The sequence below is a fragment of the Ursus arctos genome, unplaced genomic scaffold, assembly GCF_023065955.2.
Source record: "Ursus arctos isolate Adak ecotype North America unplaced genomic scaffold, UrsArc2.0 scaffold_15, whole genome shotgun sequence".
Lineage (NCBI taxonomy): Eukaryota > Metazoa > Chordata > Mammalia > Carnivora > Ursidae > Ursus > Ursus arctos.
Genome location: NW_026622819.1, coordinates 32,751,131 through 32,765,373, shown reverse-complemented (window position 1 = coordinate 32,765,373; position 14,243 = coordinate 32,751,131). Strand labels below are relative to the sequence as shown.

The 14,243-nt window shown below is 37.5% G+C and overlaps 1 protein-coding gene across 1 annotated transcript in view; it reads right to left on the bottom strand.

Moving 5' to 3' along the window:
• Positions 1-13,917, bottom strand: part of CCDC152 (coiled-coil domain containing 152) — a 30,761-nt gene extending 16,844 nt beyond the window's left edge. The window contains exons 1-4 of the mRNA XM_026506897.4: positions 13,841-13,917; positions 11,657-11,764; positions 9,856-9,961; positions 3,478-3,546 (exon numbers count right to left, since the gene is read on the bottom strand). Coding sequence (XP_026362682.1) covers positions 3,478-3,546; positions 9,856-9,961; positions 11,657-11,743 — 262 coding nt within the window. The 5' untranslated portion in view covers positions 11,744-11,764; positions 13,841-13,917. The remainder of the gene's footprint in view (positions 1-3,477; positions 3,547-9,855; positions 9,962-11,656; positions 11,765-13,840) is intronic.
• Positions 13,918-14,243: the final 326 nt, after the last annotated feature.

Genomic DNA, 14,243 nt, shown 5'->3' with positions numbered 1-14,243 from the left:
CAGCAAAACTCAAAGGTACAAGTACAAGGTAAACACGTTCCATCTACAACTAAGTAAGCAAGGGTCCTTATTTTCTTTTGTACTAGAACTTGCTTCAAAGGCAGAAAGAAAGCAATAGCATCTAAGAAACATGAATGACCAGGCAACGCTATCCTATCCTTCCTCAATTCTGTTATTTTCCTCTATTAACCATCTAATTATGCTAAAAAGGATGACATAAAAAAAAGAGAAGGATAAGAAAATTCACAGTTCCTTTTCCTTTTAGTCCTTTGTTCATCAGGAAGTGAAGGAAGAGAGTATTGGTAGAATGTGCAGGTATCAAGAAGTAAAATGAATAATAAATGGTTTAGATAGTTTTGTGCAGCATTTTCACTGTTGTGGTAAGAATGAAACAGATATGCATGTACAAGCAATGAAGTATTAACTGTGTACTTTTAAAAAAGATTTTATTTATTTATTTGAGAGAGAGACAGAGACAGAGATAGTGACAGAGAGCACAAGCAGAGAAGAGAGGGAGAGGCAGGCTCCCCGTTGAGCAGGAAGCCCGACATGGGGCTCCATCCCAGGACCCTGAGATCATGACCTGAGCTGAAGACAGACGCTTAACCGACTGAGCCATCCAGGCGCCCCTATTGTGTACTTTTGTGTATTAATTGTGTATCTTTGAATTTAAAACTGGCTTGCACATTATAAAGATGAATGGTAGTATTTATGTTCCTAATTAAATTTTTTTATTCTTTTTTAACTTAGAGCAACATTAACAGAAAGTACAAAACCCTGGCAAGTTGAGAGAGACCACAGAAGAAAAAAAAAGCTTTATATCTTAGAAACCTTAGTGTTACTTTTTCCACCACCTTTTGCACATTGGGCCCCACATTTTCATTTTTGCTTGGGGCCCTGCAAATTTTGTGGTTGGCCGTGTTTATGGGTTTTGTTCTTAGCTTTCTTTTAATGTGCCTTTAGCAAACCTCTTTGGAAGGAGACAATTTTTAAATAATGAAGATTCTGAAGTATATACTCAAAGCAAATCATTTCCCCAGATAGAATGTACTTATATAAATGTAGCATTTTTTCCAAGGATATACTAGAGGCTAACATGATAAATTATTGTATGTTGAAAGAAGCATTTCTACATTTTTCTAACTACTTTTAATTTGAGCAATACTTTTTTCTTTAGGAATAAACTAATCATTGATTAGCTTACTTTCTCAAATAATTCTTCTATAGAATAGCACTCAACCATGTGCTATTGTCCTTTTAAAAACATTCTGAGCAGTGATTCATTTTGATTAATCATTTTGGTTATGATCGATTTTGTATAGTAAAGTTGAATTATACATAACAATGTCTTTCTGGAAACCTACCCTGATGGAGTATAAGGGCCTAAATAAATTCAAATTATTCAAGTGCAGTTCAGACAGGAAAAAAAAGGCAATATTAAATTGCAAGAAATTATCTAGAGATAATCGGCAAAAATAAGCGTGAATTCTACTGATTTTAGAGATGCTCTGTGCTTGCAGCTGATTTCATGTGTCTCTCTTCTCCATGACGCCCTGCCCATGTGTTTAAGAACTCAAATTCCTGAATTCTTTTTTTTTAAGATTTTATTTATTTGACAGAGAGAGAGCACAAGCAGGGGGAGCTTAGGCAGAGGGAGAGGGAGAAGCAGGCTCCCCACTGAGCAGGGAGCCCGATGCAGGGCTGGGTCCCAGGACCCTGGGATCATGACCTGAGCCAAAGGCAGACGCTTAAGTGACTGAGCCACCCAGGTGCCCCATGAATTCTCTTCTAATGAACAAAAATCTCTGAATCTTATTTTTTTGTCCTGGTAATAACTAACCATAAGTTATGGCAGAATGACACTATCTTTCATACAATGAATTATAGGGGTCCTCCTAAACTAGCATATAGGATAATATAGAGAAATATAATATAGGAAAAATCCTTATCATTTGATATATTGTGATGAATCATACTCTAAGGACCCATGTCCATGCTCTAAACTCCAAACACATATTAATTCAAAGAGAGAATATTATATCTGTGAAAAGATTGTATCCTTGACCATTGGTCAATATTTGATATTTTTTCACAAAAAATAACAATTCAGTAATGAATATATTAAACATTAACTTTCTGGGACTTCAGAGTAACTTTAATTTCTGGTAGATGTTTTATTTGAACAAAATTCTGGGAAGAGTTAAATTAAATATCATTCGAATCCTAGGATAAGAGGCCTGTAAGGATTATGAACATTCACAATTTTTTAAATGCAGTTAGGTATATTTAGACAGAGAAGGGAAAAATTGTTTTGAACCATCAGCAATGAGATGGGAAAACGAAAGCCTAAACCAGGTGTGGGATGGGATTCAAACACTGAAACAAGTGAGGAGACTGCTAGAGCCAAGAAAAGTGAAAATCTATAGGACATACGGGGATCAGAAGTCTGCAGGACTAAGCCAAAAGAAAAGGCATTGGAGATGGTGTTCTTCCCCATCTATTACCCTTCTTGATCTCCAGAACAGCTTTTAGTGGTGTATTGATAGGAAAATGAATCCTCTCTGTACTGCAGATGCTGTTTGACAGTGTAAGTGTGAAATCTTTTAATACAATTTTAATATTTGTTTCATCAACACTTGAGGAAATATTTTAAGGTAAAACAATGAGGGGGGAGTAAGAACTAATAGCAATTCTTAAAGATAAATCTCATTAGAACATTATAAAGACAATAAGGAATAACATGCCAAAACAAATGGTGTGTGACATCATTATGCTTCACCTCCGTATGTAAAGTACTTTCTTTATGATTAAAAATAGAGGACTAAAACGAAAAATTCTTGTTTGATGTGTTTTATATTGGGAGGGACTTTGAAGGCAATTTTATCTAATCTCCAAAATAGCAGAGGAAAATCCCATAAACACTGCACTGTAGCTAAATCAGAACAGGACAAAACACTTGGTTGTTTTGTCCATTTTGTCAACGAACAGGCACATTGGGTTAGCATGACCAGCAAAAATAAGGTAAGGTGAAGATGCTGGCTTCATTTACACAAACACAGCCTCATTTATGATGAAAATTAAATAGCAAACCATCACTGCAGTTTGAATAGTATATTCATCATGTAACACTAGTAAGTAGCTACCCTTCAAAACTGAACACAAGGTCTTTGCTTTAGTACTCCTAAGAATAAAAATGTTTCTAAACTTTTGAAAATAATAAAGAGAATTATTATGACTGATTACAAAACAGCCCCCTCTGATGTCCCTGTCAGAATAAGATTGAATTGTCCTGCTCAGGGTGGCATTTCTTATTTCATAATAATTTAGGGAAGTAGGATTTGGTAGAGAGGAGCCTTGCCATTAGCTGATGAATTTAACAAGACCAGATTAAAAGAAACTTACTGTCAATGATGTAAAAACTCTATTTTTAAAGATAGTCAAATAGAACGTATTTTTGAAGATTTTTTTCTAACTCACCTTTCAAATCATGTTGAAATTCAATGGTCTGTTGTAGCCCTTTTATCACATTATGAAGAGTAGCACATTCTAAAATATGAAAGACATTTATTTGAAAGTTACTTGCTTTCATTTTGGAACTATTCTCTCAAAGTTGAAAGACTTAAGAAATAAAATACTTAATTGACAATTATGAGATCTTAATAAAGCAACAAGCTATCGCAAAGTAAATAATATAATAAGTACTTTTTATTTACCCTTTAAGTCAAATGCATTCTGGGATTTGGTCATGAGTTTTCTATGCACAATAAATTCAGCATAGGAGGTATCCCCCACTCCGTGTGCTTTAGCAATATTGGCCCTAGAAGGAAGGTGCACTTGGACATGTCTGGGCCTTCATTGCAAGCATTTATGCCCTGTCATGTAAATAAAAGTTTCATTATACTCTTGGTTATAGCTAGCAATAGCTAAACCTTTGGTGAGTAGCAACAGAGATGGAAACTTCTGTAATTCAAGCAGTCCACGTGGCTGTAAGCTCCAGGATATCAGGGACTATTTTCTGTTTGTTCACCATTTCTCCCTAGTACTTAGAATAGTTGTGACCCATACCAGGCACTCCATAAATATTTGCTGAGTGATTGATCAATAGGCAATATTATAGTAAACCGAAGAAAGAAAGGGGTAAGTGGAAAAGCTCTGGTCTGAAAATAACATTTTTGCTATTCTAAGTGCTTTGCAAATATTGAGTAAGTTAGCCCTCCTAACCCTATGAGGTAGGTCCTAGTAGTTGCCTCATTTGACATATGAGGAAACCGACACACAGAAGTTTGGTAAATTGCCCAAGGTCACACTTATAACTAGTAAGTGGTAGAGCTACAACCTGAACCCCAGCAGTTCAGCAACACAGCCTATGACTTAACTACTTCACTACCACAAAGAAGACCAGCTCAGGAGCCTCTACTAGAGTAATATGAGTAGGTTGGAGGCCCTGGAAAGAAGGCAGGAACAGAATCAGAGAAAGACTCTGTCTGATGGTTATTGCTATTGAATTTTTACTAGAAGGTTAGGGAGCACAGGTTGCACTAGTTAAAGGCTACAATTACACTAGCTAAATATATAGTGAGGAAAACTTCACAAAAGAATAACTTAATATTTTTAAAATATTAAAACTTGTGAAGTTTAAGGACAATTTCACCTTTATGTGCTAATAAATATTGGATCTTATTCTCTTTCATCCAGTTTCAGAGGTCCAAGATGGATAGTCAGCCAGTGTGCACTAATATGACATACTGACTGGCTTCCATTCTAGCTGGGCATCTGTTTTGATGGTTAAATATTAAATACCATATTTGTATCTAATAGTAAAAAGATATCTAGGTATAATAATAATACCATTTATTGAATGTTCATTCTGCCAGGCATTACACTAAGTGCATTATAAACATTACCCCAATTGGTATTCAAAATGATACCGAGAGTTTCATATTATTAGACTGATTTTACAAAGGGAGGCAGTCATCCGTAGAGGTTTGGTTACTTGCCCAGGATTCCAGAGTTAGTAAATGGAAGGTATGGACTTAAACATAGATTTTCCCCCATTTCAAATCCTGCTAGTAATCTGCTATTCAATACTTCCTCAGGAATTACAGGATATGCTGATGAAACCATGAAACCTGGTCTAAGGGACTAGAATAGTTTCCTCTTTCTCACTCTCTAGCTATGACACCCTGGGCAAGCTACTTAACCTATTCGAACTTTATATTCTCCGTCTGCAAAATAAAAGTATGGGTAATTCCCGTCCTCCCTCACATACGAGACTATTCTCATATATATGACTGTTCTGACAACCAAAGGAGAAAACAGTACTTTCTAAATTTACTCACACATATTCAACATTGTTTTTGTTCTCTCCTCTGCCTCTCAACAGTTTGTATATATATCTTCTCTCCATTCTCCACATTTCATTTTAGTTATTTGCGGCTTCTCCCACTAGATGGTGAACTCTTTCAGGTAAAGATCATATCTTATTAATTTTGATATTTCTTGCACCTAATATGGTGACTATTTCATAGGTGTTCAATAGTCTTTTTATTTATTGACTAAAGGAAAGAGCCAATACCGAGAGGGGAGAATGCAAAACTTTGCCTTTCAGTTAGAGGTCCTGCACTGAGTCTCCATGTACTTTCTTCAACTAATGAAAGTATTTTGTAGAAGTTAAAAGCTTTATGCAGATATAAGGTTCTACTATTGTGGTTTTTCACTCCTCTGTGTGTCCCCTCTGCCATCCCCACCACCCACTCAAAGGTCCCACCATCCTCCATTTTTTCTCTTTTAGGATGCCCCAGTGAGAGAATGGTGGTTAAATCACCTTGGACATCGCCTACTTCATATGTGCTATGTTAGCTGCTATAAGTAGAAAACTAAGGGGGCGCCGGCCTGGCTCAGTCAGTGGAGCACGCAACTTTTGATCTCAGGGTTGTGTGAGCCCTGCCATGAGTGTAGAGATTACTTAATATCTTTAAAAAAATTAAGGCGGCACAGACTCTGCCATCACTCCTCTTTGTGCCTTTTAGAGGAATAAATCCAGCAATTCATGAAATACGGTAGCTGAAGCTCTCAGTACCGTTGACCCTTGAGTAACATGGGGGTTAATAGTGCTGGCTCCTGTGCGGTTGAAAATCTGAGTGTAACTTTTGACTCTTAAAAACTTAACTACTGGGGCACCTGGCTGGCTCAGTTTGTAGAGCATGTGACTCTTGATCTCAGGGTTGTGAGTTTGAGCCCCACATTGGATGTAGAGTTTACTTTAAAAAAAAAGTTCAAAATCTTTACTAATAGCTGATGGTTGGCTAGAACCTTACTGATAACATAAAGTGCATCAACACATATTATGTATTATAGCCTATATTCTTACAATAAAGTAAGTTAGGGAAAAGAAAATGTTATCAGAAAAATCACGAGAGAAAATACCTTTCCAGTATTGCACTGTATTTATGAAAAAGCATGTGCATATAAGTGGATTCATGCAGTTCAACCCTGTGTTGTTCAAGGGCCAGCTATAATCAACAAATTGAAAACAGAGCCCAGAAACTGAAAGTATATACTGTTTTTTTTTAAATGTGTATTTTCAAAATATGAACACGAGGTGGCTCTCTCAACACTTTTTCCCCCCAAAGGAAACTGGCTCAATAAAAGACTGTTCATAAGGTAAAATACCATTCATTATTTTAGAATAATGGCTTTTCATTCTCTTTGCAAACCTTTACCCACATCATTTCTGTTGGATTTTACAATGAATACTATCCTATCCAATTCTTCTTAAAAGTTAGAGTTCAGAATATTAAGCTACTTCTTATACTGTATAATTTAGTAAATGGTTATTTTGAGCTCAAATTTAGACTCTATCATTAACTAGCAATTTGAACATTAACATCTATTTCACAAAGCACTTGGAAATGTTGAATATAATTATGTATGAAAAGGATTTTTTTTTTTTTTTTAGCACTTGGCCCTCAATACTAATAGTATTATCATCTTGAGCTGGTACAGAAATTCTTTATCTAGTATCAAATGTAGAAAAATACTTTATCTAGTATCAAATATCATGGTTTTGTTCTTTATTATTGAACAAATCCAATCATATATGTAGTTTGTTCTTCCTCTCTACATGAATTAGTACACACTTGGCTCTATAAGCTGTTATTCCACTAGTTCTTTTACTTCTGCTGTGTATTATCCAGTGAAAAGGTCATTAGATTGAGACGAAGTAGAGCTGCATTTTTTAAAAGTATTTAATTATTTTTTTTCAAGTAATAAATACACATGAAACACAATAATATTGTGAAAAATAATTCTCTCTCCAATCTCTGCCCCCAGACTAATCAGTTTCCCTTCCCCCAAAGCAAGCGGTGTTACCAGGATGCTGATGCTGTTTATCTTTCCAGAGATACACAAATGTATAAGGGAGAGGGTGTTCTGTGTATTTAAAGATATTTTTATAAAAATGATAGCAAGCTGTAGTGAACACTGCTGTTTTCATTTAATGTACCTTGGAGATTATTCTGTATCATATTGAGACACTTTGTTCTTTTCATCAGCTGCTTAGTATCTCATTAAATAAATATGCCTTTATTTATTTAATCAGATTTCTATTGATGAATGTCACATTTGGAAAGGCCTTCTCCGTACTAAAAAACAAACACACAAGCCCCCCACAAAACCCTATATTCTCTTCTATTTTTTTCTGTGGTTTAATTTTTTTCACCTTTATTTTTTAGTATAGTTTTATATGTATAGAAAAATCAGGAAGGTATTATAGAAAATTGCCAAATATCCTACACCCAGTTTCCCCTATTACATCTAACATTAGTATGGTATGTTTGTTACAATTAATGAACCAATACCGATACATTATTAACAAAAATCTATGCTCTATTCAGGTTTTCATAGTTTTTACCTTTTCTTTTTCTATGCCAGGATCCCATTCGCAATACCACATTACATTTACTCATCATGGCCACTTAGGGTCCTCTTAACTGTGATAGTTTCTCAGAGTTTTCTTGTTTTTGATGACCTCGACAGTTTGGCAGAGTGCTGGTTAGGTATTTTGTAGAATGTCCCTTTATGGGTATTTGTCTGATGCTTACCTCATGATTAGATGGGATTATGGGTTTTGGGGGGAAGATCACAGAGGTGAAGTGCTATTTTCATCACACCATATCAAAGGTACATACTATCAACATGACATCAAGTTGACCTTGATCGCTTGCCTTAAGTGGCACATGTCAGATTTCTCCACTGTACTGTTACTCTCCACCACCCTGTTTTCCATACTGTATATTTCATACAGGGAAGAAAGTCACTATACACAGCCCACACTTCATGAGTGGGGCATTATGATTTACCTCCTTGAGGGAAAATCACTTACATAAGTTACTTGGAATTCTGCAGAAAAGATGTCTCTTCTCCCTTATTTATCTGTTCTTATCAGTATGGGCTCATTGATATTTATTACATACTTTGGGTTACAACCCAATATTACTTTATTTAGTTTGTTGGCCAAATTGTTCCAGCTTTGCCATTGAGAACTCTTTCAGTTGGCTCTTGTATCCTTTTAACACACCCCCATCATTGTGGAGTGTTTTATCTTTTTTAGCATTTTCCTGCTTTCTGGTACTGCAAGATGCTTCAGGCCCATCTTAATATATTTCCTGCCCCAGTCCTAGAATCAGCCATTTCTCTAAGGAGCCCTGGTTCCTTGTATTGTAAAATACTATTAGAAACCAAGATCTGGGTTCTTGTTGCTACTGCCTTGTTGTTTTTAGGCCCTCTTAGTTGACACAGCAAGGAAATATCTGTATATGTGCTTTTTTTGTTGTTGTTTCTTTTCCCTCCCGACGTAGGGCACTTTATTAGTGAGGAGTGTTGGTCTGGGAAAAGGGTGGCTGGAATGAAAAGGATCAGTGCCCATTCTGGGGACCATTTCTAAACATCAGGCATTCTTCCACGAAAATTTAGAGAAAACTCCCATCATGGATGGATCCCTCTCCCCTCCCACCTCCCACCCTCTGCCAGAGGACAGCACTGTGACTCCCAAGCAGCAGGGGTACCTAAGGCACAGCTGGGCCCAAGGACAGCAGGGTTTCAGTGTCAGGCACAGGAACACTGTCAGGGGACCCCAGGAACTTCTCAAACTTCTAGGTGAACTTGAGGGAATTCAGGCTCTCTTGATTTCTCCAGATGCCCTGAACTTGTTGCACAGGGAAGCCAAGCACTACCAGGCCTTGAGGCTAGAGGTGCAGCTGAAGCTCATTTATCTGTGTGTAGTCCCAGACCACTGTGCCTCAAAGCAAGGGGACATTCTCAAAGAGCAGCACCTTGCCCTGCAAAGAACCCAGGCTCTCAGGCTCTCGGCAGGCCAGCAGGTGGGCAAAAAAGGGTAGACCAAGAGCGGGGCCACAGCTGGGAGGATAGCTGGCTGCTGGGAGCTGAGAGGTACACGTGTCCTGATTGTCCCAGAAGTAAGGGGAGAGCTTGGCACTAAAATTTTTGACCCACCTGAAATTTCTTTTGAGTATAATTGTGAGGCAGGAATTCAATTGTTACTTTTTCCCATGGTTTTGAAGGCCTGGATTGAGCCTTGAATTTGCCATTTCTTAGTTTAGTGGCCTCAGACAGGCTAACTTCTTTCATCCTAGGTTTCTTCATTACTGGGGTGGCTTAGTAATACCAAACCTATCTGTCTATCAGGGCTATAGTAAGGATAAAATGAAATAATGGCCCAGAAAGCTCTATGTGAATTTAAAATATTTTACAAACGTATGGTATAATATTAATCACTGCTGTACCAAAGAGTACTCTCATTAGAATTAGTATTTCTTCAGACAGCAAAGAACTAACCTTCTTTAATTGAGACCTCCTTTGTTTGCATTACTTTTAACAAATAGTTAGCTTTTTCCAACTGCATATCCAGTATATTATTCTTTCCACTGGTTTCTATCATTTTCTGCAGAAAAAATAATATATATTATTACCAAAGCAATGTTGCTATTTTAATTTTTTTAACCTAATGATATGAAGACTAATGAAAATACAAACCACTTAATACCTAAAAGTCTAATAATTAAGTCTGGCATATACTTTATGTAAGTCAACTTCCTAATTTATTTTTAATTTTAAAAGTAACATGGCAAAAAATTAAAACAGACTAACCGTTACAAAGAGTTATGAAAATCAAAAATATGACCTAATTTGAATCTCCCTCTTTCCAACTATTGAACCCTTAGTCCGATGGTTAACAATTCCTTACATATATTTCCAAGATATTTTATGACTATACAACTATAGATAAGGATATTATACTCTGTTCTGCACCTTGGATGTTCTACTTAGAACTGTTATCTTAGAGATGATGTCATATAAGCAATATAGGTCTACTTCATTCTTTTTAAGAGCTCCATTGAGTTTCATTTCTGAGTATATTGTAATTTACTTAACTAGTCTCCCTATTGAGAAGAATTCATGTTTCCACTTTTTTGCTGTTACAAACAATAAATGAACGTATCTTTGTGCATAGTATAATAGCTGCCATATACCCTTGGAACAGCTTCAAAAATCATCAATGCATTGTATCATCTATATCTCCACCCACTTCCCTATTCTATCTGCTTCTGAATTTATCTTAAAGCAACTCCTTGACATATATTATTTCATCTCACCACCTATATGTATCTCTAAGAGATAAAATTCTCAATACAATCACAATACCATTATTGCGTCAAAAAATTAATATTTCTTATTTAAAATACTTAAGGATATGTTAGATATTTCTGACTAAGCTCCAAAAAGTTTGTACCAATTCCTCTCCCACCAACAGTGCTTATTATTTCTTTCTCTCTTCTCTGTTATTTCAGTAAGAGTTCTTGGTTAAGAAAACTCAAGTTCATCATTTTAAAAAAGTTCATGTTACCTCAAAATACCCATCATCATGGTATTTTTTTTATTATGGCCATACTACACTGTGCAGAGGAAAAGAAGGAAGAGAGAAGAATGATAAGGAGAGAAAATAGAGGTAGGTATTATTCCCCTTTCCACCTTTGCTTCACAAACCCACTCTCCAAATCTTTCATTTATCTACTTGTATCTTCTCAACAGCTAATTCCTATTCCTCTCCAGAGCAGACGAGAGGGAAAACACCTAATATATGCTTGTGGGTTTGGACTATCATGTAATTCATCCAGAGTTGGTGGGGTGGGGCTGGGGGGGGGAAACTTCAAATGGATCTGTTTCTAGGCAAAAGAGAAGGAAAAAGAAACAGAATAGGAAAAAGTAAAAAAGAAAAAAAAAGTTAGTCATAATGGTAAGACATTGAGGATTGAGTCTATTTAAATTCTTACTAAAACATTCCTGGGTTTATAGACATTTTGAACATTTAAGTATGTATTTTCCCTTTAACTTTAGCCAAAGTATATCAACTGTTTCCTTGTTCCAGAACCATTAGGATGTTTTAGTACAAATCATCCAAAATGAAATACATTTTAAATATGGATTTTAAAAATGAGAAAGGGCTTAGCCAAATGTATTTCCATTATCTTTACCTTGTCTATTTTTTGGTACATTTTTCTTTTTTCCCCAACTCCTTTCACTGGCAAAATGTTTCACTTTTCCTTTTATGCTACATCTGTTTTATATCTTTACATACCTTTTCTATCTGTGAGAAGTCATTTATAAGTTTGTCAAGATTCACACTGCTAATCTTTTTCATACATTCTTCGTTGCTTTCATTCATGTCTAAACTAGTGAAGAGTAACTAGGGTGAGAAACAGATGAAAGAAATAAACAAAAGCTAAAGCACTACAACAATGGTAATAACTCAAATACTAAAGTTTCTGTATTCCACCCAAAGAGCACCACTTGAGCTCCATTGCACTCAGAAAATTTTTGTTATACTCATTAATAGCCAAATGCATTAAGGCTTCCCCACTCCTCTCCACGCCATCCCAGTCAAGTTTTTTCTAAATAAATCTAAAATTAGTGCAATGTTATGTGTATATGTAGAAATTATTTGTTCCTATTACACAAAAAACTATGCCATTGTTCAGCTCATTTCCTAGTCATCGGTATGACAGGACTTAAAATCTGGTGTATTGTTAATTATTGTTAAATCTGATGTGTGACTTTTAAATATAGGTATTCTCAATTTAAGATGTTAAAAATATTTGTTAACTATCATGTCACAAATATTTTTTGCTGTATTTCCTGGTAGTGTGCTTATTGCCATGGACTGAATTGTATCCCCTGTCCCCCAAATTCCTTTGGGTGTAGCCAGCTGACTGTTGAAGAATGAGTTTGTTTTAGTCCTATGGAACCAATCATAAGAAATTCTACAGAATTCCTGAGGTAAACTCATCCAGTCAGGATGAAGAAATTGACCTTTGCAAAACTGCCAGCATTTACATTTGGGGGTGGGAGAGTATCTAGACGAATTAGGATTAATACAATCTAAAAGTATGAGACACTTGTCTTTAGACTTTTCCACAAGCAAATTGGAAGGAGAAAATACAAATCTGAAATTTAGGCATTCTAGATTGAGGAAAGAGCATGTCCCAATGCCTGGTGTGTGAAAGTGGTAGTGGCAGCTAGTCCAAAGTAAAAGGTAAGTAAATTTCTAAAGTAATTACCTAAAGTAATTTTAGGGGTCATATTCTTCTTTAAAATGAGGTCCATCAAAACAGACGTTGCTTGACAGTTTGTTACTTCACAAAGAAATCTCATTTCCTTTCTCTTTTTGATATTATATGACATTAACAACTATTAGTGGTTCTTAAGTGAGAGAATTTTAGCTATATATTTTCAGCTTACTGAATTATTTTCCTCCATCACATCTTCAAGTAAAACTCTCTCTAATATCCCTTAGAAAGTTACAACTTGATCTTTAAGGCAGGTGAACTATTGTAATAGCATCCCATGATAAATACAGCAAAATTCCTTTTGGGGTAAAATTTAAAAATCACCTCTATTGGATAAACTGTTATTCTTTAAAAGAACTACAGGATAATCTGAAGTAGTTAATGCAAAATTTTCCCTCCCAACTTTTTTTTTTTTTGGTTCCTAACATTTTAAATAAAAAAAGGTTTTACTTTGGTTGTGTCTCAGATGCCAGCTCTTGAATTAAATTCATTTTAATTTCAGCTTGATTTTCTCCCAACTCCTCTCCTCTAACGAGCCTCTTGGAATGTTTTTCTTTATAAAACCATCGCCAATATTCCACTGGCTCTTACTGCACGCTTTCCCTTGTGTGTGTTTGTCACACAGGCTGAAAATCCATCGGGTCCATTTCTAGGTGTTGTCATAGTCTCCCCCGCCCCCCCCCTCCAATTTCCTCGACCAAGATGTCTTCAGTGAATGCGGCCTTCCCGCCCGTGAAACCAGGTGACAAGCTGGTGATTCAGGGCTCGACAAATTCTTCGGCGAGACGCAGAGACTGACCTGTGACCTTCGGGGCCCAGAAGCACGAAACATCCCTTCAGGTGGGTGCCAGCCCCATTTCCTTCCCCGCCCTCCTTCCGCCGACTAGCATCTGGGCCTCACCCTCTCCCTCCGCCCACCCGGCTCGGCGGGGCCTGTGCTGCGCGGGCCAGAGGATGGGCTCGGAACCCCCCCCTCCCCTCCCTGCAGCTCTCGATGAATTCACTCAGTCTCGAAGCCCGGGGCGCTGCTCCCTCCACCCGAGTCGCGGGGGCACGAGTTGCCCAGCTCCACTGCGGGCTGCGCACCCCCGCGCCCGAGGGGAGTGGCTGGGTCAAAACCCTGCTAGGGGCCAGGAGACCGTGAGGGGCTTTGAAGAAAAGAATGTCCAAGGGCAAAGGGGGAATGTCGAACCCACCGACAAAAAGCCTGGAGCGCCCCGCCTCGGCTCACAGATGCCCCCGTCTCCCACGCCTCCGCCTCCCGGTGCCGGTCCGCCCCTCACGGCTGTCCCCTCCCCGGAAGCCGGTTCCCCCAGCAACAGGCCCGCCCCTCTCCTGGCCCCACCTGGGCGTGCTCCCGCGCTCCACCGCCTCTCGTCCCTCACCTCCTGGGCCCTTGCTCCCCTCAGCATCTGGTGCTTCTCAGATAGTTCCTCTAGTTTCTAGGACAGGACTCAACAGCCAGAGGCTGCCAGATCCATAATTATTTCTCCAACCAAAGAATAAATCACATTGGTTTTAAGATTTGATCAGTGAGTCAGCATTAAGGAATAAACAATAAACGATATTTACTAGAGTCACTTATGAAGTTGGCTTATA